The sequence below is a fragment of the Thermobia domestica genome, chromosome 1 (assembly GCF_964235325.1).
Source record: "Thermobia domestica chromosome 1, izTheDome1.hap1.1, whole genome shotgun sequence".
In the NCBI taxonomy this organism is placed as follows: domain Eukaryota; kingdom Metazoa; phylum Arthropoda; class Insecta; order Zygentoma; family Lepismatidae; genus Thermobia; species Thermobia domestica.
Window position 1 is genome coordinate 254,829,800 of NC_137454.1, and position 26,502 is coordinate 254,856,301.

A 26,502-nucleotide genomic window follows, 5' to 3' on the forward strand; every position below is an offset into this window, starting at 1 on the left:
ATACTTACAAACTCCAAGTTTACAAAACGAATTTTATGCGTTTGCCTGAACACTGAAACCACAGATCAAAATCAATTTCGTCTGCCAATTCTCTTTCAATCGACAAATTTGCGACTTCATTTGCCTTATAGATCTCAAGGATTTTTTAAAATTACTTAACGATTAAGTAGCGCAAAAATTTTGGGGTAACAGATTGTGTAAATCCAGGACTGTACGTCTGGGGGCTCTAATTTAGTATCATCTTTCGATATAATTAAGCTTCTTTCCAATACTACTTGTAGACCGTAACAGAGGGCTACAACTCACTCACCAGGGAAGGGCCCGAATGGGGTACTCGAGTTGATGTATGACATGTATCAGATATGAAAGAGAGTGTGAAACTATGTACATACGCAAATTTATAGCGGCTGAGGGCAACATGGAGAAGTATGAGAGCCAGCAGAAATATGGCCGACCGTAGGGCTTAACAACACAGAAAGCTACGGTACTACTGAATAGAAATGAAGGTCAAATGTTTAGTAGTAGATCCATGATAAGATCTGCTATATGTTGTGAAATATAAACATCATGGCCGCCATATTGAAAACAACCATCTTAAATTTGGATTGACAGTGTAAAAAAGGAAGTAGATTATGTGGCATATCAAATAGCACTGAAATTTTACCAGCAGTTCATTGGTCTTAACTATTCTGTAGTAACTCTATTATGAGTTGAGAAGTGACATACAAAGTGCACTCATAGAAACTCTGTGAGTCTCGCTAGCATGACGCAAAAACTAAAGCTTGAAGAACTCTGGTTTGCATACAGACCAAAGAAAACGTGTGTTTACATGCATAATATTTGAGAGTAAGGGAAAGATCGTCAAAGATCGTCAATTCCCTGCAAAGATGCCTGACATTCCTTTGAATGTCAAGGCACTTGATAGAAAATCAGCAAATACGTGCAAGGATGATTCTTCAAGGATGATGCAAGGTTTTTTCTTCAGGAAGTATTTGGCAACATGTGCCCGAGAATCGCATCTTGCTGCTGGTTGATTCTTTGTCTTGTAACGAAAATGATAAACTGATACATTCCACCGTTCCGGATAACATTAAGTTTCACAAGAAACAGATACCCCCAGGCCGTATCCGCGAGGGGCAGGGGACCGGGCCCCAGCTAATTTTTTTTACTGATCACTCTAAAATTTTCATGGTAGGCTTGCAAATGAAAACTATAATATGGTTGGATTGTCAACCCCATACACTTTTCGATTGGATACGCACCTGATTTCTAAATGCATTGGACGTATTCAACCTCTAGACGTTGGATTCTTTAGCACATACAAACATTACGTGAGGTTTATAACGGATGCTGCGTTACATATTGATGAGTTTCATATATGGCATCGTGACGACAACATCTGTCTCCAAGCGTTTGTGTACTTCCAGTTTAGTGCTCCCTGTCACCGCTTTAATCATGCCTTCTACATGGCCGGATATTTTGGAATCATCCAGGAAAATTTCAGACTTCAATGTACTTTTGTTTTGATTATGAAACATCATTTGATTGTCAGCAGCATTAGGCAATGCTCCCTGTTTTTTCAAGTGTGGACACTGTGAACAGCTCTTGTGTTTTCATCACAATCAATATATTCTTCACATCAATTAACCTTCATAGATTGGTATGAACCTTTATCAGTATACTTGCTTATGTGATGATATATGATCCAATCTTAATTTTGCTTGTAATCCCCAGCCCTCATTTGTTTTGGGTGTTTTAACGTGACGACGACTGTCCCGTCGTCGATTAATCCACTGACGACGATCTTTAACACCTCAAAATTACCAACTCTTTGCATGTGCAAATACTCTTTGTACTCTATTTTCTAGATGCACATTCCGTGCCAACATGTTGCATATGGTTTAAAGCATATGCGAATTTTGACACTCTCATTAGAACGTACTGGTACTTGTCGCTTTTTGCATGTAGATATTTCTGGTCATTTTTCTTGTATCTTGTCAATGCACCAAACGGCAAACAGGTTGTTTCGACGTTCGTGCAAATACCCCCTCACGACTTTCTTTCATGTCACTTCTCAACTCACAATAGCGTTACTACAGAATGGCTAACACCAATGAACTCCTGGTAACATTTCAGTGCTATTTGATATGCCACATGATTAGAGGTCTGCGCGGATGCGGATATATATTTCGTTTCTATGCGGATAGCGGATAAAGTTGCGGATATGGTTTCCTACATCTTTTTCCTACCTAAAAAAATTCTATGAAATTTGTGATGATGGTGGAAAGAGCATTAAGAAATGTTTGATTTGAATTAAAAGTTTTAAAAGCGGTTGAATATAACTAAAATGAAAATATAAGCGTGTTTGAAGCTTGTGACTTAGCGACAGCAAAAGGACAAGAAATAACACAAGAGAATTGTCCTTTTATTGTTTTCAATATTTTTAACAGCCGTTTTGTAGGTGAATGACATCTCTGACCTAAACAGAACGAAACAACAGGCCCCTTCGCTATTCCTAAAGTACCTTCAACCTCACAAACGTTTGCTGCTGATTGCGGATCACTGCTTTACAATGTTGTTTTAGAATAGGCTAATGTTTCAATATGCTCCTTCCATGAGATGTCTTTAAATAGCCTATAAGTTTTTGAAGACTCGTTTGTCAAATAGGCTTCCTTTCTGATTTATCAGAAATAATCAACAATATAACTTTTCACTTGTTTTACTTAATTTCTCTCGCACAGTAGCCATTCCCTGTTCGCATCGTTGTGTGAGGAATGTATATAGAGGTTACAAATGCAGTGTGGATGTCTATTAGTACAGTATCATTAGAATTTGAAACAGTGGCATGATAATAAGGTAGGCAAGGTAGACATTGCCTAGGGCCGCAGTGCGCTTGGACATATTAGGGAGGATATGGCGGCGCCATTACGGATTTTGCCTAGGGACGCCAAACGCCATTGTTAAGTCACTGACTTGAATTTTTGTGATACATCATATTTTAATCTTGGCTTGTTTGTTCATGTATAAGTTAGGCCAAAGAAAAGTTATTTCGAGCTAATATGGCATGGTACCGGTAACAAGTAACTCATCATTCATGCATCTTATTGATGCTTGGAAATTGCATATTTTTAAATACCTGGGGATGTAGTCACACTCCTAGTTTGTTGTCCTCATCCGTTGTCAAACCTATCAGTATTATTATTAGTAGTATTTTGTTATGCCACATATATTGTACTTTTCATTAAAAGCATCATGTTACAATTGTCCCAAAGCTCTGTTACAATTAACCCCGGCACGGGGACGTTTGTAACAAGACAGATGCTGTCATAAAATGCTTCCTAACTTTCTATATTAGAAACTATCATGTATGAAGCAAGTTGAATGAAGAAACAAAGCTTCACTTAAAATATTGTATAATTTTCAGACTTATTGGAGAATAAATATGTGAGAAAACAATAAAATGTAAAATTTGTTAAAATTGTCCCCAGTCTCCCCTACTGAAGCAATCGTCCGTACAAAAGAATAATTTCAATTTTAATTCAATATTCCCTGTAGTTATTTATTCTCATTTCCATGAACCTTTTGATTATGTAAAGAAACACAACTTTTATCTTGGATAGCTCAGATAGAGAGTTTTGTCCTCGTAACTCAAAGATGGGATACTGAAAACGTTATAACTACTACGATTACATCCTAAATTAAAAGCGCAGGAATATTGAGTGCTTCTTTGACATAAATGATTCATGAAAAATCTTTATTCTTAAAGCTTTAGTAAAATGTTACCTAACTAGTACCAATACTACATTTATGTTATCACATATGAAAAAGTGACTATTCTGACTGTAACAATTTTACCTTTTGTTATGAATTCCCAGTTCGTGATCAATAGCGAGATAAGGTACTTGAGAAAGTGTTCCACATTTTAATGCTTGAAGAAGATATACTTGCGGAAATAACCTGTTACCCTAATAATTTATCACCTTGAGTACACTGTTTCTGTATTTATTTCTCACATTTTAAATATACTTATGTGACAGACTATGTATTTTCGGACTAACAAAAATGGTGGATGAATTACGGAATTATGTAACTATCTACATTAAAAAATTCTGATTACTTAGTAAATTTTTATCAATGGCTTCTAGTTTTGAAAAATGTATGGAAAACGTATTGGGGAAAATCGAATAAATATAACCAAATGTTGTAAGATAATAAAGCAATATGTTCCTCACTACTAAGACTGTGTGTGTGTGTGTGACTGTCGGGAGAATCACACACAATCTAATATTTGACAGATTATATTTTACAGATAGAGTACATAAATATAGCTATAAACAATCTATTGCAACAGAACTATCATTTACTATTGGCGATGAATAAAATAATTTTCAATGTCATACAAATTCGTTTTTGCTGATTTTCTCGGAAAGTACCCATCAGGGTGTATCATTGAGTATGTCATTTTATTAAGCTTGATGTTATCTATCAACTCATATATGTCTTATCTTTGAACAATATATATTAGTTTCACAGAAAACAAAGTTTAGTTGTTAATTAATTAATTAATTTGTCATCAACACAACTGGCATAAGCCCAATTATATTGTTCGTGTATTACAAAATAAATTTACAATAGTTTTCTTAAACATACTGTCATATTACAGATGTTAATTTCTTTGTATTTGATACATATTTTGTTATAAGAAAAACATACGCGTATTCTACAGATTGGTGATATTAATAATACGTCGGTCCTTGCTTTTTTTTTTTTTTTTTTTTTTTTTTTACAACAGAACAGGACACAGTTATCAGCACGAGTTTTAGGTGTCGGGACATGAAACTTTAGTGTCGATATCAGATTCGTTAATTAACTCGTTTTGTACTATTTTATGGAGAAAAATGAAACCTATCACGTTTCGCCTTTGTTCAAGTGTAGGGATACAGAAGTTGTCTATTAATTTTCGATAGTTTTCATAAGCTGGATAGATTCTAGTTCTCTTGTATGCCATTTGATTTTTGTTCCTAGTATGATAAAATGTTACATTTGTTTTTGTTTACACTAAGTATGTTAAGATGATACCAGTTACCAATATTTTCCATGTCGTGTTGTAAATAATGGATGGTCTTTATCCTACCGTATATTTTGAGGTCATCCGCAGAAAGCAATTTGTCACTTTATAATGTATGATCAGGGAGATTGTTATCGAATAAAAGGAACAATAACGGACCTAGGTTGGAGCCCTGTGGAATTCCAGAATATGCAATATAATCAGTTGATTTATACTCTTTGTAGATAACTCTTTACGATTGCTTAAATATGATGAAAACAACTTGATCAACGGAGAAGAGAAATTATCCCCACCTAGTTATGCAACAATACCTTGTGATTGACTCTGTCAAATGCCTTTTCAAAATCTATATATATTACATCAACCTGACATCCTACATCTAACGAATTTGCTATAAAGTCTGCGATAATTACAAGGTTTGATGTTGATGATTTGTGAGGAATAAAGCCATGTTGATATGGTGATGTTACGTATGGTCAATTATCCATCGGTATAGAATTTGTTCAAATATCTTTGCGAAAGTAGGTAAAATTGATATAGGCTGGTAGTTATTTATTTCATGTTTATTATTGGTATTTGTTATTCGGCAAACTATAGATGACTTCTATTTATCTGGGAAAACGCATGTTTTTAAGGAGAGGTTGAATACAGTCCATAGCGGATATGTAAATGCATCTATACACCTTTATAATATGTGGAGGTATTCCATCGGGGCCAATAGCAGTTTTGGGCTTTATTTTTTTGATTGCCATTTCTACTCATACTTTTGAATTATACCTCATTAACCATACCACACGCTTCCATCTTGCTAGAGTCATCGTAAAGAGCTTCTTGAGGATATGCTTCAGTGTGAATTTCACCTTGATAAGTGGCGTGGTTTTGGTTCAGCATCAAATTTTAGATTTACAGATTTTTTTTCAATTTTCTCTAAAACTACGCATGAACTTTTACACTGATATATATCATTTTGTTCTACTCACAGTCAGTGAGTATATTGGTGTATATTTGGTGTACATCCGATCTTTGGACAAAGTTTCTTCCCGTTAAATGCTAATAATATTGTGGAATTGCTCAGCTTTAAATGTTGTACTATTCATAATTACATATGGTAACCGTAGGTTCAATAATTTAACAAGATCCATATTTTGTATCTGCGAATCAGTCTGTGAACTGTAATGTATGATCACTTCGTTGAATGAAGCACGTATATTCATTAAAGGCATCTCTTGACCGCTGTAGTATTATTTTACCATAGAAAGTTTTAACAAAATTTGCAAATATTTATTCGCTGAGATATGTAGGTATCTTTGGTACCTGTACACTTTCGAGCCCCATGTAAAGTAATAATAATAATAATAATAATAATAATAATAATAATAACAATAATAATAATAATAAAATAGATTCGTTTGCATTGTTTTTATCCAGATCGAATTTAATTATGCTTCTTAGAGTTTTTGACAAGTTCAGTTGAAGCTAGTTATATATGCACCTATAATACCTCTTCAAAAAAGTAGTATATAAAATAAAATAAAATTAACTGACAATGTATAAAATTGCATTACAGATCATTTATAACCAGTGTATCTGACGAGCAAAAGAGTATAGACTGACCAAAAGGTATTCCATTCACACACACACACATATATATACAAAGAACGGTGAAATTGTAAATACTCACTGCGAGTAGAATTTTTCTCCAAAGCCGATTTTGCCCGATTGTGGATATGTTGTAGAGAACACTCTTCTTCATTTGTATACAGAAACTCAACTTTGTACCAATTTTTAACTTATCGAACTCCACTACGACTCCATTACGACTCCACTACAAGTTCAATTCCTGCTTATGCATGTATTTCGAATTTCGTGTTAAGCTTTACATTCAACCAGATACAACCTCATTGTTAAAATCGCTGACTTTAATCAAATAAACGAAAGAAATTATACAGTATTAAGACTTTATAAGACGAACTGTCGGAGAAAATTTCAAATACCGTACAAGTTGTGAAAGAAAGATACAGCAAAATTTCAGGGGTGGATTCCTTATGGGTAGACAAGTAAAAAAGTTCATATGACCATGTGTCGGGAAATGCATCGTTACTTAGCTAGCCATTGAGCTGCCTGACGGTGTGAAATAGTCACATTCTTTACACCTCTCAATGTGACTCAATTTAAACCTCAATAGCTCAGTTACTAATTAAGCTAGGAAGATAATTTTGGTATCAATGTCTTCCTGAAGTATGAAACTTTCCACTGATATGCAATTTTATGGTCGGACGCAGAGAAAGTTCTTTAATGTACGCGGAGTGTGGGTTTCATAATGTCTCGATATAAATTTCCCGTCAGCTTCTGTGGGAGTGTATGTGAGTGTCAACGACAATACCGCACCATACCCTGAGAAAAAACTGCTGTTGATGTCTCTTTGGACTAATCGCATGGTGACTATCGTTCGCTCAAACTTGTGCATTAAGGTAATTAAAAATACCTTCTCTTATGAACTGAGCCTTATCTGTAAACACTATTGCGAATGGGAAACTGAGATTGATGGCATACTGCTGGAAGTATCATAGGCAAAAGCGTACTCGCGGCAGGTAGTCGGCTGCTGACAAAGATTGCACTCGCTGCAGATTATATGAATACAGGCTTGCACGACGATATACACGCCATTTCCATGATTTTTACACGTAGTTCACCCTTCAGGAAGACATTGATGCCAAAATTATCTTTCTAGCTTAATTGGGAGCTGAGCTGAGCTATTGAAGTTTAAATTGAGTCACATTGCGGGACGTTCAGAATGTGACTATTTCACACTATCACGCGGCTCAATGGCCCTAGCTCTGTAACGATGCATTTTCCGACATATGAACTTTTTTACTTGTCTACCCATAAGGAATCAACCCCTGAAATTTAGCAGCACCTTTTTGTTACTCCCTGTATATACAAAGAGATTCATTTTAACTTGAAACCAACTAGTATATAAGCTCAAAATGATTCTTAATATTGCTATAATTTTTGGAAGCGCGTCATGAATCATGATTAATATTACAGCAATATAAGAGTGTGTGATATATATTCATCACAGCTGAATCAACAACAAAACTGAATTACTTTATTCGATGTTCGTCACAATACACTAGAGCAGGTGTATCGTTGTTTAATGTTAGGGAGAACTCCCACCTCCGGTGTAAATGGGTTCCAGTTTGTTGTATATTAATTTATGTCAGGCATCTTTTTTTCAATGGATTCTCCAATTTTCCTCTAACGATATCGTTCATTAGTATGAGCCAATAGAGCATAACCGAGGGACGTTCAACTAAAGATCCCACTTAATTTAACTTATATAAAACAAATTCCAATGTTTAAATGACTCATTTCTTGTACACCTTTGGTGGATATAGCAGGCTTGAATCATAATAATGATTTTGACTTTGGTTTGCAATGTAACTTGTGTTATTGAATCAGTTTGTCAAAATAAACGAATGAACAATGTTCATAAACAAAAATCAAATAGATATGACAACTCTGGTTATTATTGAAATTATAAAAGGAAACAAAAAATATTAATGATATTTCATGTCCTAATGAATTTATTGTTGTAAATACTTCTATATTTTTCAGGATATGTTGCGTTTAGAACACCAAGGAAAGGCACGCCCTTCATTAGAAGCTTGTGCGAAGAATTGGATAAGCATGCAGGGGATAAGGACTTATTAAAGATAATGACACGTGTGATTCGTCGTGTTGGAATTGAATTTCAGGCTCTCAACAGAACTGAAGATAGCTCTCTAGAAGTAAACAAACAAATCCCATCTGTCCATACCAAATTAACTCGTGATGTGTATTTTCGTTGAAAGTATTTTGCTGTATCAACTAGAATTATTTAATCTGAGTTTAACGCTTTTATGAAAACCTAGAATTATAATTACTTCTTTTAAACGTTTCCAATGTAAAGTTGAACAAACTGTGTATTTTTATTTTTAGAGAAAAGTCTCATGATGTATAAAATAACACAAATTTTCTCCCAATCGTTCTTTGTGATGATTTATAGGCAATAACTTAGGGTATATTCATAACACAGTAACATCAGAATAAAATGTTTGATGGTATCAAAATAATACCTAAGAGAGCGTCCCGACCTTATATTTGAAATTTATTTTTCAAGGAATACTTTTTGGTAAATTTGATAGATTCTTAAACAATCAGACTGGTGTGCACAATATTTTTGTGTAAAACAATTTAATAAAGGCCGAGTTTGTCGATGGTATTGAAATTCAAATGTTTGTTCTATATTCGCAGCAACTGCTTATATCAATTTTATGAGTGTCACTCTTTCTTAATATTTAATTTATATTCGAGATATTCCCTTACTTGAAATTAAGATATTAATATATCCAAAACTATTGATGATATAAGAATACATTTGATATTTATATAAAGTTTGTATCTTGGTTGATATATCATAAAAATGAACTCTAGATATACACTTTGAAGACGGAGGCCATAATTCTGACTAAAATTAGAGTGCACATTCAGTAGATGTATTTTGTTTGAATTATTTAAAGAGATTTAAAATGAAATGCAGTACTATGTATTTTGCCTAACGCTGTATATCATAAAAATTAAAGAATATTTATAAGTAAAATATTTAAAAGAAATAATATTTTTAAAAAATTAAAAAAATATTTATCAATATGTATATTCGGAGTGTGGAGTTAACTTTTGAAACAGAGAAATTGTTACTATTGTGTAAACACAATTAATAGAAACGAAACTGTCTTGTTAACTTGATGAAAAAACAATGAAGTTTATTGCAAAATATTTTCTATGATGACAATTTTGTTAGTACGTCTTTGCCTTATAGACAGATGCTATTGGGTCATATTTCTATTAGTATTCGAATTTATTTCTCAGAGTATTTACCTGATAAATTTAATATGATTTTTTCTGCTTTTTTCGCACTTGTTACTGGCTATTTGTCAATGTCTAATACAAATTCTTAAGTTACATTTGATGCGATGTATCAAGACGAAAAGAAGTAACAACTTCAGAAAAAAGATGCGGGTTTGGCTGGAACTAACACTTCAACTTATAATATTGGCTGAAAAGCGTGGGGAGGCATTATACACGGTAAATTATATTAACTGTTTGCACGTTCTCTACGCCACTATTAGGGGTCTATAGTGAGCACGTATTTATATTGCTGTTAAAAATAAATGGATTATTATTATATACGTATTATACTAATTTTTCATTGATCTCTCAAATTTCAAAATACTGTATGGCTTACTTTACTCAATAAAGTTCACGTATAAAATACTTTATTTTATCCAAAAATATAGTCATGTTGGGAAATTATTAACAACCATAATCTTTTCTAGAGCACTGTGCCTTTTATTTGTCAGTAGTACCTTTTAATACATTAGCTTGCAAGTAAGTGTTCAAATGTAGGTTTTCGTTTGCTGAAACCCTACTTAGGGACGAAGATAGATCTTCTGAAAGATTGTTGTTTTTAAATATTTAAGTTTTGCTTTAAGAGGCTATTATTTTTACATATGCACGTGTTTTAAAAATATATGATTTGAGAAATACCATATGTATTTTGAAAATATTTTCCATTAGATTTAAAAACAAATTATTTATGTAAATTTGCTGTTTTTGAAGTTATGCTGCACTAAATAAACGTGATAGATCTAATTTTACATTTTTCTTTTCACACATTATCAACTTAAGTAATATGTTTTGTAATGTATTTTCTTAATGTATTCGAGAAATAGTTGGAAACTTATGTGATAGAGCAATTGAGCTGTCAGAGCAAGACATATGCCTTGTACTTAAATCCTAAGCTTTGAACGTACAGCTAAGCATTGTAGGTACATCTAACTCTGAAACTAAATAATAAAAAGCTTAATCAAAAGAAGAGTAAAAATAAATTAATGAATAAAGATTCTAAAATGATTCATTTCTGCCTTATAGGAATATGGAATTTAAACCAAAACGGTATCGCAATTTCAAATATTTGTACTTTGCGATGTGCGATGTAAGAAACTGATTGTAAGTTTGTCACAGAAGATGATGAATGGGGAGGCGCAACCCTTTGTCGGCGATGATAGAACATAAACCCTATTTTGAAGCAGATTCTCAATCTTGACCTCGAAATCAGTGTAAAAGACGAATCATGTAGGTTGGTCGTGCATTGTTCTTGATCCGCAAACGTTTCTTGAAGGAGCAACCTTCGAGACATTGTTCTGTTTCGACCTCTTTCTTAGACGTTATTACAGTGGGACACTTCCAGAGTGATGCCAGAAAAACGCATTGGTACTCGGTAAGTTGAAGGTAACGTTCTTCTTGAAACTGGCAGACAAGAGTTCAAGTTTTACTTTAGCATGTATATCTGGTATGATGCCTTGTTTCGTAAGTAATGGCAAATTTCCGATCATAGATATAATTGCCTCTTTTCTAGTCTTTTTTTTCTCAGAGATACTCACTCGCGTTAGATACTTTAAACTTTGAATATAAATGTGATTTTCGGTTTTGAAACGAACGTGAAAGTCTGTAGGTAATGTATTGTATAATACAGCCTGAATTCTGATAGTCGCAGATGTGATTAACCTTAGAAATAATGGTGGTAAATGAGATGTTTGGACTAGAGTGAGTAGTTAAAAGATGGGATATAGGACAATTTACAACATTCATAACATTATTGTCTGCTGAAAGATGTCAGACCAAATGGGTTGCAGTGGTGAACGTGAGAAGTTGCTTTTGCAATCAGAAGTGTGCCTACACTTTTTTATTTTTCTATTCTTTTCTTTCTTTCTTTCTTTTTCTTTTTCTTATCTTTTTTTTTTTGTACGAAGCATTTTAGTGGATTTTTGAAATTGGTATTCCCATATCGCTCCGTGGAGGGCTTTGATCACTCTTATCTATAGACAGCAATTGCCCTCGAGTCGTACTAGCTCATTCGCCTTTCAGTAAAGTTTATCAGGTACGGGTTAAAGGCAGAAAACACTCCAATTCGATAGGTGTCTAGGTGGCTACACAGTAATCTAGACTTTTTGTACCAGAGAATGTTTTCGTATCCCAAGTCCACAACCATGGGTCGATTATTTCTCGTAGTGAAAGCAGGAAATCGAAACAAGTCAGAAGAGTGGAAGTAATGTCTTATTGATAATGCTTTAAGTATATTTACATAAAGATTGTTTTTACACGAGGTATGTGAAACCCAATATAACAATAGGCGTAACTTTGGTACTGCTGGTACGTAAAGTTGTTCTAACAAAGGAGATTATACTTTTAGATTTAGCATTTTCTTATACTGTGATTAGTTTGTATGTGTACTTACAGTTCGATCGAAATGCCAAAAAAAAAAAAAAAAAAAAAAAAAATCAGGATGGCAAATATTTTCGGTGGGATGAGTAGGAGGACATTAGAGCAGCTTTAATTAGGGGTTGTCATATTTAGAAGAAAACAAGCTGATAAAGATGAGTGCAATTCTTCGGACCATGTTGTCACTGATCTTTAAAGAAGTTCGGAGCGAGAGGAGAAACTTTATATTTCATAGAGTGAACCACTTAGTTAACATTTTAGAGGCAAATAGTTTAAAAAAAAAAATGCAATGATGGTTTACATAATATACCAGCTTTTAAGTAGCATATGTGTTTTTCATCGTGCAAATATATAGTTGTGTTATATATACTAGAAAATTATATAATCCAGACCAATCACCTTGTCACACTTATCACTTATGCTTTGCAAGATAAAGAGCTTTTTACTTTTTACAAAATTTTCTGAACACTCTGCGTCAATATTGGCTGCGTCTTGAACAAATCAGTATTTAACACTCAAATATATACAATTTAAAACCTGATAATTTCTCAGCTTCCATAGCATTTATTAAATTGTAGATACCGAAGGGGAAATCATTTCTCTCAAGTTTCTTATTTTAATAATAATAATAATAATAATAATAATAATAATAATAATAATAATAATAATAATAATAATAATAATAATAATAATAATAATAATAACAATAATAATCCCGTTTGAAAATTTAGCTAATTCGATATGCTTTCAAAGGGGTATACTTCAGGTCTCAATTACTGTTATATTCTTCCAAGAGATAACTAGCTTTGAAAATTGGTAGAATCAAAAACAAATCTTCGTGATTAAGTAAATTCTACCTTTGGCATTCCATCCACGTTTTACTTAATTTACGTTTCAGAAGCACAGACTGTGTTCATCATCGGAGTTTTATTTGTTTATTTAATTTATTTAATTAAACATATCTTCATGAAAATTATGTGGAATGTATAAATCTGAGCTATTTTGTTGTCTATGAATAAAATGGGAAAGAACCATATTTTTTTGATTGATTAACTGTATGTTTAATGAGGGATTTCAGCATAGTAGCTATTTTTTCCCGTCATAAAATTATAAATGGCCGAGACATGCTCGTCATAAAAGGGCCCAAGTGCAAAATCAATCATTAAAACTAAACTTCCCAAAGAGATAAACCTAACACTAGCCCGTTAAAATAAAAGATAAAACAAAAATTAAAGTAGACAACGTGATAAAGCTAAAATTATAAATAACAAAATAGGAAACTATGAAGAAAAATAGCTCAAATATAATAATAATAATAATAATAATAATAATAATAATAATAATAATAATCTTTATTTTAGTGCCGCGAACAGCTTTTGGCAAAAATACAGCACTTGGTATCAGAGTATGCAATGGAATGATGATACTACTAAAAATAAATAATAAGAAATAAAACAATAAAAAGAAGGGTACTAATATAAAACACAATGTAGATAAAAGTCAGCTAAGCAGAATAATTCCTTGTCAACGCAGTAAAAGTTATCAAGTTTTCCATCCATCTAAAACAACAAGAAGCTAAGAACAGCAGTCATAAAATTACATTTGGCTTAATGTTTCTAAACGTCATTGATTAAAAACTATTAGTCAGATCACATAAAACTTTCACATTGCTTAATACAATAAGTCTAAAATGAGCTTAAAGAATGTGTCAATCTTTTTAAAATTTCACATTTCCAATTCAGAGGAACTAAAATCATGGTATTTCTTATGCTATGATTTGGCACCTTAAAACCTATGTTTTGTAAACAATATTCACTGATATAAATGTTATCTAGTATTTTTTGCATGCATGCTCTGTCGAAATTTTTTCGTCTATTCATAAGGCTTTCTATACCCCAATAATCAATCCAATATTCATAACTATGTGAGTAATAGCTCATTTTCATTTTAAAACATAGCAGTCGAATAAAACATTTTTGCACAGATTCAATCTTGTTTGTCAAAGTTTTAGAAATGCTGTTCCAAATTACCGAACCAAATTCTAATTTTGGTCTTACAAGTAATTTATATAGAAATACATACGTTTTATCTCTTTCAAATACAGGCCACTGTTTAAAAATAAAACCTATTATCCTTCTGGCACCTTGTACAATACAATTTATATGATTAGAAAACTTTAACTGACTGTCAAATGTAATACCTAGGTCTTTAATAATGCTTATTTTCTCAATTTGTACACCGTTGACCTCATATTTACTGACATAATATTGAGTTTTATTGGTGTATGTCATAAATTTTGTTTTCTTATCATTAATTTTTAGAAAATTATGTCTACACCACGTGTTTACTGCATTTAAGTCTTGTTGCAGTAAATAATTATCGAACTCATTGTTGACTAGTCTGAACAACTTCATATCGTCAGCATATAGGAGAATTTTAGAGTATTTTATTTTTTCTGTCAGGTCATTTAAAAATAAAGAAAATAAGAGAGGGCCCAAGGGCGACCCTTGTGGTATTCCGTTTTTTACATAGCCTACACTAGAATGTACAGGTCCGATTTTAACTTCGTAAGTTCTGTTTGACAGATAGCTTTCAAACCAACGAGTGTACAAAGGTGATAAACCAATATTTGATAACTTGCTAATGAGATACTTATGACTGACAGAGTCAAAAGCTTTTGATATATCTATGTATATTACATCGACTTGCAATTTATTTTTCAGTGCGTTATAGGTAAAGTCTGCAAAATGAATTAGATTCGTTACAATTGACTTGCCCTTATAAAAACCATGTTGAGACTCATTTAAGATATTTCTTACATTAAAATATATGTGTTTATGGACAATTAGTTCAAATATCTTCGAGAATGCATTGACAAGAGTTATTGGCCTGTAGTTACTTGCAATCTGTCTATCACCTGATTTATATACCGGAACAACATATACTTGCTTCCACATTGAAGGATACACACCTGTACGTAATGAAACGTTAAATATTTTTGCTAAATTAGTTGAAAGTGCAGTTGCACAAGCTTTTATTACATAATAAGGAATATTATCTGGACCTGGAGTAGTGTTCGGTTTAATTAGTTTAATTGCTTCCATTACATCTAAATCAGTAACGGTAGGAATTCCGATTAGAGCACTATTACTAACGATATTCTCAGGCAATACCTCTTGACCTACTTCTAAATTAAAAGCTTCATAAAATACACTCTTAAATACTTCAGCAATTTCGATAGTGTCTTGAATTAGCATACCATTACAATTTATTTGCTTAGGTACTTGTTTACAGTCAGACTTTTTAAAAACGTTCCAAAAATATGAGCTGTTCTTAAAAATACTATTTTCTAAATCTGAATAATAAGATTTTCTTGCTTCAATGTATTTCTTTTTTACAAGTTTCCTTAGGTCTGAATATCTCTGATACCATACGTCATCATTTGTTCTTTTGGCTTTAACAAAATATTTAGTTTTTTTGTTTATTAGTGCTTTCAGTTCTCGCGTCATCCATGGATCCTTATATTTTTGTTTACAACCAATTGACTTCTTAGATACATGCTCGTTAAATACAGAATAAATTAAATTATATAAATGGTCAGTGGTTTCATTGACACTGTTACTGCAATTATTTATTAAGTTAATTTCTCTAATGCCCTTGTAAATACCTAGGAAATCTGCTTGTTTGAAATTATATGTATCGTACTGAGGAACGGGACAATATTTGCCACTATCTATAATTTTCCACTCAAACATGAATGGGGGATGGAAGCGATCGACTTTAGTCAGTGGTGGGATGTCAAAATGCATAGAACTGTTATCCAAATTTGTCAGCAACAAATCTAATACTCTTCCCAGATTACTATGGTCATATGACTTGTTTTTCTGGTTTAAATTTAAAATATTGCTTAATTCAAATATTTTTTCTGCTTTTTTCTTCGAATAATAATTATCAGTTGTGATGTTACCTGAAATCCAATCTATGCCTCCTGCGTTAAAATCTCCTAATATAATTACATTAAAATCTTTCGTCAATACAAAAGAACATAGCCAATCACAGTAGTTACTAAAATCTTGAAGTAACATGTCAGGAGGGAAATAAACTAAACATAAAATCAATGGAGTACTGTCAGGAATTAAAATTTTTGCTATAATAATGTCTAATGATTCGTCAGGGGGATTAAGGATTTCATAAGAAAATTCATTTTTTATTAAGAGTAAACACCCCCCACCTTTAGACTTATTTGTGAGGGTTAGATTTCTATCTTTTCGTATCACACTGTAGTTTCTAGAGATTTGAGAAAGATAACAGTTTTCCTCTTTATACCACGTTTCTGTTATACAATAAAAATCATAGTTCTCACAGTTTATTTCATCTGTAAATTCTTTTTCTTTTGTGTTCAAACCATTAGAATTTTGATAGTACAGTTGTAAATATCTCGTATGCATTGATTATGTATTAGTTACCTGTTGTTGCTCTTTTCCATTCCGATCGCTTGCTGACGTGGGTACCACTATTTCATCCTTCAAACGTCCCATGAACCTTGTAAACAATACTCCTTCAGGCCACATGTCTGAATTGCACACAGTATCAAAATGTTTTTCATGTACACTAACGTAAAAGGATGAATAGCTGTTGTGTTTTGTTTTTAATTTGGCACACTTAACAACCTCAATGTTTGCACTATCTTTAATAAATGCACTAAGCTCATCACACGAAACACTAGGATCAAGTCGAGTCACAAACACTGCGGATACACGAGGTGGTTTTTTGTTTACCTTTAGTTTATCACTAGCACTTCTTCCCTGCATTAGATTTGAGCTTCTTGTAAGTTCACGTGATTCATGGTTTGTTATGATTCCTGGCTGTTTTGCTGGATTAATACGCCTGGAGCGTTGGCTTACAACCTTCCATTCACTATTGTTTACATTTTTTGCAACTCGCTCATATGACATGTCGTTCGCTTCATTGACCTTGACATTGTTTTCATTCGAGCACCCTTGCACTAGAACATGGTTAGGTGTGAGTGGACTATTTACAACTTCTATAATAATAATAATAATAATAATAATAAAGATAAAACTTAAATATAAAAAGCATCAGAGAATTTTAATTATTCCATCGCAAGAACATTGAGATAATATAAAGATCTAGAGATGCCCTTCCCTATGTCGCAGTGTTAATTCGACCGTGCTCTCGATTGTAGCGTTCGATTAGAGACATCCTCTCCCAAGATGGCGTATTTCGCAAGTCTCAGTCGGCGTATAAATAGTGGTGGGGACCATGCGTACAAATAATGATGGGGACCTAGCAGTTGGGAACTTTCTAATTGGTAATACGAGACCAAAGGCAAAGCTGTATGTGAGAAGTGCGTAAACTTCACAATAACACTGCGAAACTACCCAATTAGTACATTTTGGTCCTTGTACCTTTTAGAAAATTCTACACTTACTAGTGGTACAGATATGGTGGGCTAGTTATCTACACTTCTGCTATATATTGTATTACTTGTCATGTGGTTCGGCGCTCTGCTCTTGTGGTATTTAACTAAGCATAATCCTTCTAATGGTGCAGATGTAAGCGAAGTGGAAATTAAGAAAATCTGTGGAAGTCAAACTTGGAACAAGTGCCTAAAAATTATCGTAGATTTTGAACAATATCAAATGCGACAACCCTTTACGTTATCCGCTCTACGCTTGAAGGCACCAAATCGAAAATTATTAATTTCAAAGGTAAATAGTACCGCCTGTGATTTTTAACTAACAAATTCCACCAAAACAAAAATAATCATATACTACATGTATATACGAAACAACTCATAAACATATAGCTCAATAAATAAGCAAACTTAATAAAGTTTGACACTTCTCTAGGTAGTAGTCTTTATGAGCCTTTTGACAGTGTAAATACAATGCATATGCCTATTCACCCAATGTTATTACAAGTACACAACCATAGGTATTATTGACTGTTATAGGGTAAAAGAAGGAAGAAAATGACTTACCTTTGACATGTTATGAAATTCCAAAAAACGTTGATTTTTTCCCTCTTACATTTTTTCTAGAAGCACAGACAATCAACAATAAAACAGATAGAAATTACTATGGAGCCTTACTAAAAATCACCTCTTTATCCTCTTCCAATTAGGCTGACCGATTCGATATATGCGAGTTCGATACCATCAAAGATCTCGCAACAGGACATCTCTAGGTCTTTATATTATCTCAATGCGCAAGAATAAATGTGAAATTATGGTCACTAAGAACAGAACATTATTTCAAAATCTGACGAAAATTTTAATCATTCCTAAACCTTCTCTGAGGACTAAGTATAATGTGCTGTTTGCTTTGCCCAGAATGACTGTTGTAGATAGTTTGCTTAAAATCAACTCATAGTCACCCTTGACTTACGCCTCATCCAACACAATAATGTGCTTGCGTAAAGTTATCTATTGACAATTCAGTTGGTGATTAGAGACTCTAAACGAATTTCTAGTCCAAAACAGAAAATTAATCATTTCTGTTTAAATATATAATTCTTATTAAATATATAATATTTAAATATATGTCCAGACACAATAAGGCTATGTCGTCGTGCAGCTATCATATTACTGAAGGTAATTTACTTTTCATAGTTCACTAATACCATTTTAAATTCCTGTAATTTGGTATAGTATTTGTTGGTACTAAGAATATCACTTCAAATTTAAATCTCACTTGTTCTTTAAATTCTATGTAATAGAAGTAGTGTAACAGTTATCTTCTCTCCCTGAATCTAGTATCCATATTTCCTTGTCACGAATTTGATCGATGAAATCGACAACCAAGAATACAAAAGTGCTATGTGGGTTGCATATAGGTTTGGGCGTACAAATTGCTTTGTTCAAAACAGTTGACTTTAACGTTGTGGAAAGTAATTGTTGCTGAAAGTCAAAGCCAACTAACATTTATTGAAAAATTGTATGGCTTATACCCATAATAACTTAGTGTTACGTAAATTGTTCCTTCAGCATACAGATGGTCTAAATTACAAGCCATAGCTGGGAAAAAGCAAGACCTAACCGGCAGAAAGTATATTTACTTTAAACGATATGATATTTCAACTGTCTCTGGCTTTTCCTCCTACACATTCTTTCCTTGTTTGTAACTATATAAACTAGCAAATGACTGACATTTTAGGAGGATCGACGAAAAAAAATGAACATGCATATAAAATAGTTAGTACCTTCAAAAACGTATGGAAACTTTCACGCAGGAAATATGTTTTAGCCAATGTTACAGCCAGAAGGAAGTGCTGGAATTCAGAATTGTTGAGAAAGTTGGATGTGGATTTGAGGGGAGACATTCGAATATAAGAGTTATTTTCGGATTTCGTCTAAGGACTTGGGGTATGAGCACCCACGCTGAACGTATATAAAAGAATGTTTCTTTCCTATGTGCATTAAATTTCAAAGATAATTGATTGATTGTAAAATGTAAAATAGACATTTTAAAAAGTATATACTAGAAGGTCCAGTTATACTTTTGACTGTTGAAAAGGCGATACTGTAGATGCAAATATACACATAGAAGAATGAGCATGTTTATTATCACTTCAAGTACAGGACTAATTTTTAGTAACAAAATCATACTAAATTATAACACAGTGATTTCTCCAGCTTTAGACTGGATAATGGGTCACACCATAGATCACTTTTGATCATCAAACCTACACTCAAAATATGACTTCTGAATGATTTTTCTACCATTTCTGGTCCTTATATTAGGTTCAACAACAGCACCTATGAAGTTTATAAACCCTGGAAGTTATCGCTGGCAATAGACTGCGTTAGATTTAATCTCGTTTACCTGTCTAAGATATCTTCAGCTGTTCCGATACTTAAACATTAGCACTGTTTCATTATTTGCTTGTACAAAAAGGGTGTGTGGAGAAAAGTCATGGTTCCAGACGACTTTTAACTTTCAGGAGCATTTCACTAGCACAATGTGACACTTCGGCGCCTGCAAGCTGAGACAGCACAATGATAACGATACTGGTTTTATGTTGCTGGGACAACTACATGAATGAAAGCAGCATTGCAAAATCGATGGAATATAACAATGCATTGCAAAAGCAGTCGAATATAACAGTCTTCTGCATACTTCTTTCTTGTATCAACTTATGTAACATTAAAACTATATATTTACTATCCCCTGCTCCCACAGTAATCTGGAAAATATCTTGCACTCAAATTAAGTTTCCATAACATTTCCTATAAATTAGCGCATAGTAAACGAACATTAAAAATATTTTGCCACTTTGAATATAAATACTAAATACAAATCCAAAGCCAATAATACGAAGAACCTCTATTTTAGATCTTTCTTTCTTCAATCTTTAGTAGATCATATCTGACTTTACAAATATATCAAATATACTGTTTCTTGTGAAAACGAGAAAACCTAGAAGGGCTCATGTGAGTGAAATTTTATTTATAACTCGAATTCCTTACATAATGTAAAGAGATTAATGCAATTTCTAGGCAGTAACTCACATATAAAATAATGTGGGCATAATTAATTCATTATGTAGAGGTAACATCAAAAGTATTTCGTCGTTGACTACTATAATTCTGTTAGTAATTTTACTGGTATCACAAGCGCCCGGACAGGTGCAACCCAACTTACACTTTACATTTCAACCAGAAGACGACAATTGGTTAGCGTATGGAGCACTGAAACAGGCTATCGCTGTGAAGTTGATGCTCAAAAAATGTCTTCTTACATGTTTGGGGCTTCTTCACCAGCTAATATCTAACGCAGCACCACCAATTAGTCGTGTAGTTTTACCACACAGCATGGAATTTCTCTATTACATTCCAGGCTATATCACTGAGAGGTGGATTCAAATAATAAATCCCTTCAATATGGGTTTTGAACCTTGAGCCGGGAGTTTGGCTCGGCGACTTTACTCACTTAGTATTCCATCCCCTCTCAGCTGACAGGCTATAACAAATTTGTATGAGACTATAGTAAGAGATTTATATCAAAATATGGACAACTTAAGCTATAATAAAAAGTAATTGTTGTTCGAATTAAGTGGCTCAGTGGTAGAGCGTTCACTTTCGGTGCTTGGGGTCCCTGGTTCGATCCCAGCTCGCGCCGTGTGGACTTTGTGGTGGACGAACACCGTGCTCGTGGGTTTTCTCGGGGTTCTCCCGTTTCCTCCCACTTTCTTCATTCCACCATTTCATTCATTTCTCATCTTCACTATCTTCTTTAGCCTAACCGGCAAACCGTGGGACGTGAAACTTAAAGATTTCATTTCATTTTAAAGATTTTGTTCGTATTAATGTCAATCTTATTTTTCATGTTAAGAACCACTTAAGTTTAACAGCAAGAGAAAGCAGCGATTCATTGTATTTTTACAGAAATATCTTACAATGTAAGGTTGAAAGTACAAAAAGGAAGAAAAAGCACTATTTAACAGAAAAATTAATTTTATAATATGATGGATTAGTTTTGCACATCCTTATTTCTTGAACGTTGTGTCCTGAACATGAGTCACTTCCATAAAACTCAATGTAAAACAATTTAAATCGAAGTTTGTAACCTTCGTAGAATACATGAATCATCGGATATACTACTTCGAAGTGTGTCAGATTTTCTAACACAAAACAGTATGTAGAAGGAAGAAACTGGAACATAAAGTCAAAAAACTTGATTCTTGTGCAAAAAAAAAAAAAAAAGGAATTTCGTAACTGCTTGACTGACTCAACGCAGTTCAATATGTAAACGATTTGTGCAACGGACCTTGACATTGTTCAGCGCTCACTTAGTCACGTGAATAGGAAAGAGTTATTGATTGTTTTTATTATTTCTTTGTTATTGTTGTTTGAGTTGTGACAGAACAATCTAAAAGGTTTAAGTCTCAAATGAACACTGCTATTGAGAAGTGACCACTTCTTGGTGCTTGCTATAAGTGACAAACAACGAGTGTTGTAGGTAAGTTGTGAATATCATTGGGAATATAAGTTCTTTGTTTACAATGATAGTACACGTTTCTTGTATCCTGCTCCACACTGTTGGGTCTTTAAAGAGATTATAGAAAGAAAGTGGCAAAAGATGCTATCATATTAATAATATCGTTTATACAATATTATCTTATAAGAAGGAATATATATATATATATATATATATATATATATATATATATATTATAAGAAGGAATATATAATTAAAAAGAAAAACAGCTTTCAAAATTGTGTCGGCGTCCTAACATTGTGCTGAAATGACACAGTATACGAATTAACGACGTGAGGAATATCTGGAAGAAAATTAAGTGCCAGTTGGGGTCCTTCCAAACTGTTTTAGCAGAATATTAGGATGTCGACACAGTATGATAAGCTCTCTTTTTCATTCTTAATTCAGTAGTATATGCCATTTGTGAACTTAGATTTATTAGCAGAAATACTGTTAATATTGTTTTAAAAAAATATTAATATTTGGAAGATAATCAGTGGTAAAAACAGATAAAATATTATTTTTTTTATTACGAAACATATTTCTTATTTACGTTTAACTGTAATTTAGAATAGACTGTCAATACAGTTACCATTGTAATTTTACCGAAAATTCTTTCATTATTTTAATGAAGGAGATTTCTTAATCTACAAATGGTTATTGGCCTGAGATGAAATAGCATGGTTGTTAAACATATTATTGTGAGTGTCTTCTTTAGTACAATATTAATTTACATCATGTTACAACTAATAGATAATACTCATAAACGAGAGAGATATGAGGCATGTTTTTTTTTTTAAAGTAAGTACCATTTTGAAATATACATATGCAAATATACTTTTCGTAGCAATTTTATTGCTACATGAAAGTCTGTACTTTGATATACCTTTCTACATAGTTTTCACCAATATTAAGGTACTTATTATATCGCACAACAAGCCTTTGAATACCATTCCCATAGAAGTTTGCCTTCTGATTTCATAACTACTGTAATACGACCGTTTTGATCCTCATGGTCATCGTAGCGCTGTCTTCCCAAATGCTTCTTCAAATGCAGGACCAAGTGGTAGTTTAGTAGTTAAGTTATCAGACAACGACAAAATTGTAAAGCGTCAGTTCTCATTCACTTTTTCTTCGTCAAATTTCCATACTAAGTCTTCAGTGGTGACACAAGGGGGTCCACTTCGTTCCTCATCATGAACCTTTAAAGCTCTCTAACCCATTTCTGTACTATTCCACCGCTCATAATTCTTTCTCCATACACTTCACTAATCTGGAGATGAATTTCAGTCGTCTTCACGCTTTTAACAGTATGAAAACGAATCAACGAATCTACTCTAAATTCACAGTTGGCGGAGTTCTCAAACGATGGGGGCATTTTACCTACTCACAAAAAACATAAACACGGTCGAATGTTTCCGTAATGACGTCTCTGCCTTGTTAATAGATGTGAGTACACACCGCACTTGAGAAAACATAGGAGGTATTTAGCAAATAATCCTTTATAAAACGATAACGTTTCTCTATATTCTTCAGATCTTAGTACTGATCTTTTGAAACGTTTTCGAATAAAAAGTAACTTTACAGTATTATTATTATTATTATTATTATTATTATTATTATTATTATTATTATTATTATTATTATTATTATTTAGCAAAACAAAAAAAATGTCAAAATATGAGGGATATACCAATCGATAGGTTTCGTTAAACTGATCTTGAAAATAATATGATAAAAACTCAGCTCGAGTAAACTGCTATGTTTTGAAATTCATTTCCAATAGTTCAGTCATTTTCCTGTAATGACCAGACAGACAACATGGATGTCATGTTCATATATAGAGAAGACTGTTACTAAAATTGTTCCTCTTTTCCCTCTGAGAAGCGGAAGTTTCTTAACGCTGAGGCACGTGTCCATTTTTTTTAAAATAAAGATTTTATATACCATGTTTCATCTTTCTGAAATGAGGGGCTCCAGGAATACTCTATTTTCAACGTAAATATTAAACCACTTTCTACGCCCTTAGGACACACATTTTAATGAAAGGGAAAAGATAAAAGCCTGGCCACTTACAAGTGCTAACTATGTGCGAAAATTCATGTCAAGTAATTCATCCCTTTTTCGTGATGATGAGGGAGACAACGTCAATTTAAATATGGAGAAATAAATATAGAGATTACCGGTACCCTCTTTGACCCTGTTAAAAGCAGAGTTTTCAGAAACACTGAGACACTTGTCTTCTCAGTGTTAATGAGGATTTTAAGGACAAAAGCTAAAACAGGAAATTTTCCTTCACGAAGTTCCCTAATCAGATAGTCACACATCTGATTTTTATTTATTCATGTAAATAGAACGGTGTACGAACAACATCTTGCGGCCATAACCTCCCTGCTCAGAACCTCACAGACCGAATGTTGCTACATTAAAATTCAGAGGCTGAAATCTCTCCAGGACAAAACTATAGTATAGTAACAAATAAAAGTATTTCCGGAGTCAAAATAATAATAAGGAAGTCTTAGGAAACGTTTGACTAGAAATGCTTTAATTTAACTAACCAACTAACTAACTCTATGGCCTATGGAACCCGAAGGTTCAATGCTGCCTTCACAAAAGCTCTCCATTGACTTCTGTTCTTAGCCAATTGGATCCAGTTTCTACTTTGTATTCCTATTTCTGCGGGATCCATCTTAATATTCTCCTCCCATCTGTGCCTAGTTCTTCCTAATGGTCGTTCTCCGATTGGATTTCCAGTCAAAACCTTGACAGCGTTTCTACTTTCTTCCATTGCAGCTACATGATCTGCCCACCTGAGCCTCCTAAACTTGATGACCCTAACAACATTTGGTAAACCGTATAAATTAAGCAGTTCTTCTTTATGAAGTTTCCGCCATTTCCCATTCCGTTCCTCTTGGGTACGAATATTCGTCTCAGGATTTTATCCTCAAATACTTTCAGTCTACGTTCTTCCCTCAGTGTAAGCGACCATGTTTCACAACCATACAATACAATAGGCATGATTATCGTTTTATATATGTTAAGCTTCAAGTTCCTCGACAGAATTCGCGACGACAAGATATTTTGAGCAGAATAATAACATGAATTACCTGCTTTCACTCGACATTTAATTTCTTCATGGACATGATTTTGGTCTGTTAACATGGATATTTGAAAGTATTCACTTTGTCGAAAGTATTATTTAATGTTTAAACGCATCCATAATTTGCAGTATTGCGATCCCGGTGAACTGCCATATATTTGGTTTTCTCTGCGTTTACTTCTAAACCAATGACCCTGTAAGACTTCTGCATTTCTTTCGATTGTTCCGCTATCATCCCCTATTAAATTTGCATCATCAGCATACGTCATAACCTGGTGAATACCATTCAGCTGTTAACCCTGCTCGCTATCTTTGATTTTCCTTATAGCTTATACCAAGACAAAGTTGAAAAATAATGGTGACAACGCATCTCCTTGTTTCAAGCATTCTCGACGTGGAAGCTTGTGGACAAGAATTTTTCTACCCGGACTTTACTTTGGAATTCATTTCAACACATTTTAATTAATCTAACTAGCTCTTTCAGTATTCCAAATTCTGTAAGAATGCTGTACAGTGTTTCCCTCCTAAGCTAGTCGTAAACCTTCTAAAATCAATGAATAATTGATGTACCGGGGTATTATATTCCCACTTCTTTTCGAGTATTTGTTGAATGGTAAATATTTGGTCGATAGTTGATCGATTTCGTCAAAATCCGCAATGAAAATCTGCAATTATTTCATCTGCGCATGGGGTCAATGTTGCTAATAGAATGTTTTAGAGGATTTTGTAGGAAGTTGACAGAAGAGAGATGCCTCGATAATTATTACAATCAGTTTTATCGCCTTTTTATGAATTGAAATAGTGATTGATTCTTTCCATTCTTGTGGCAATTCCTCCTTGTTGCAGATAAGGAGAATGACATTGTGTATCTTGTTCCACAATTTTCCCCCTCCAGCCAAAGTTAACTCAGGCGGAATTTCGTTTACACTGGGAGATTTTTTTCTTTAATTTCTTGTGATTTGGACACAGAAAGGAAAATTTTCAAGTGCAGTTTGCAACTGTTGTTTGTG

The 26,502-nt window shown here is 33.3% G+C and overlaps 1 protein-coding gene across 1 annotated transcript in view; it reads left to right on the forward strand.

Annotated features, from left to right (window-relative positions):
* Window positions 1-26,502, forward strand: part of LOC145679411 (uncharacterized) — a 102,895-nt gene that overhangs the window by 48,939 nt on the left and 27,454 nt on the right. The window contains exon 6 of the mRNA XM_081749993.1: window positions 8,687-8,906. Within this exon, the coding sequence (XP_081606119.1) occupies window positions 8,687-8,906 (220 nt within the window). The remainder of the gene's footprint in view (window positions 1-8,686; window positions 8,907-26,502) is intronic.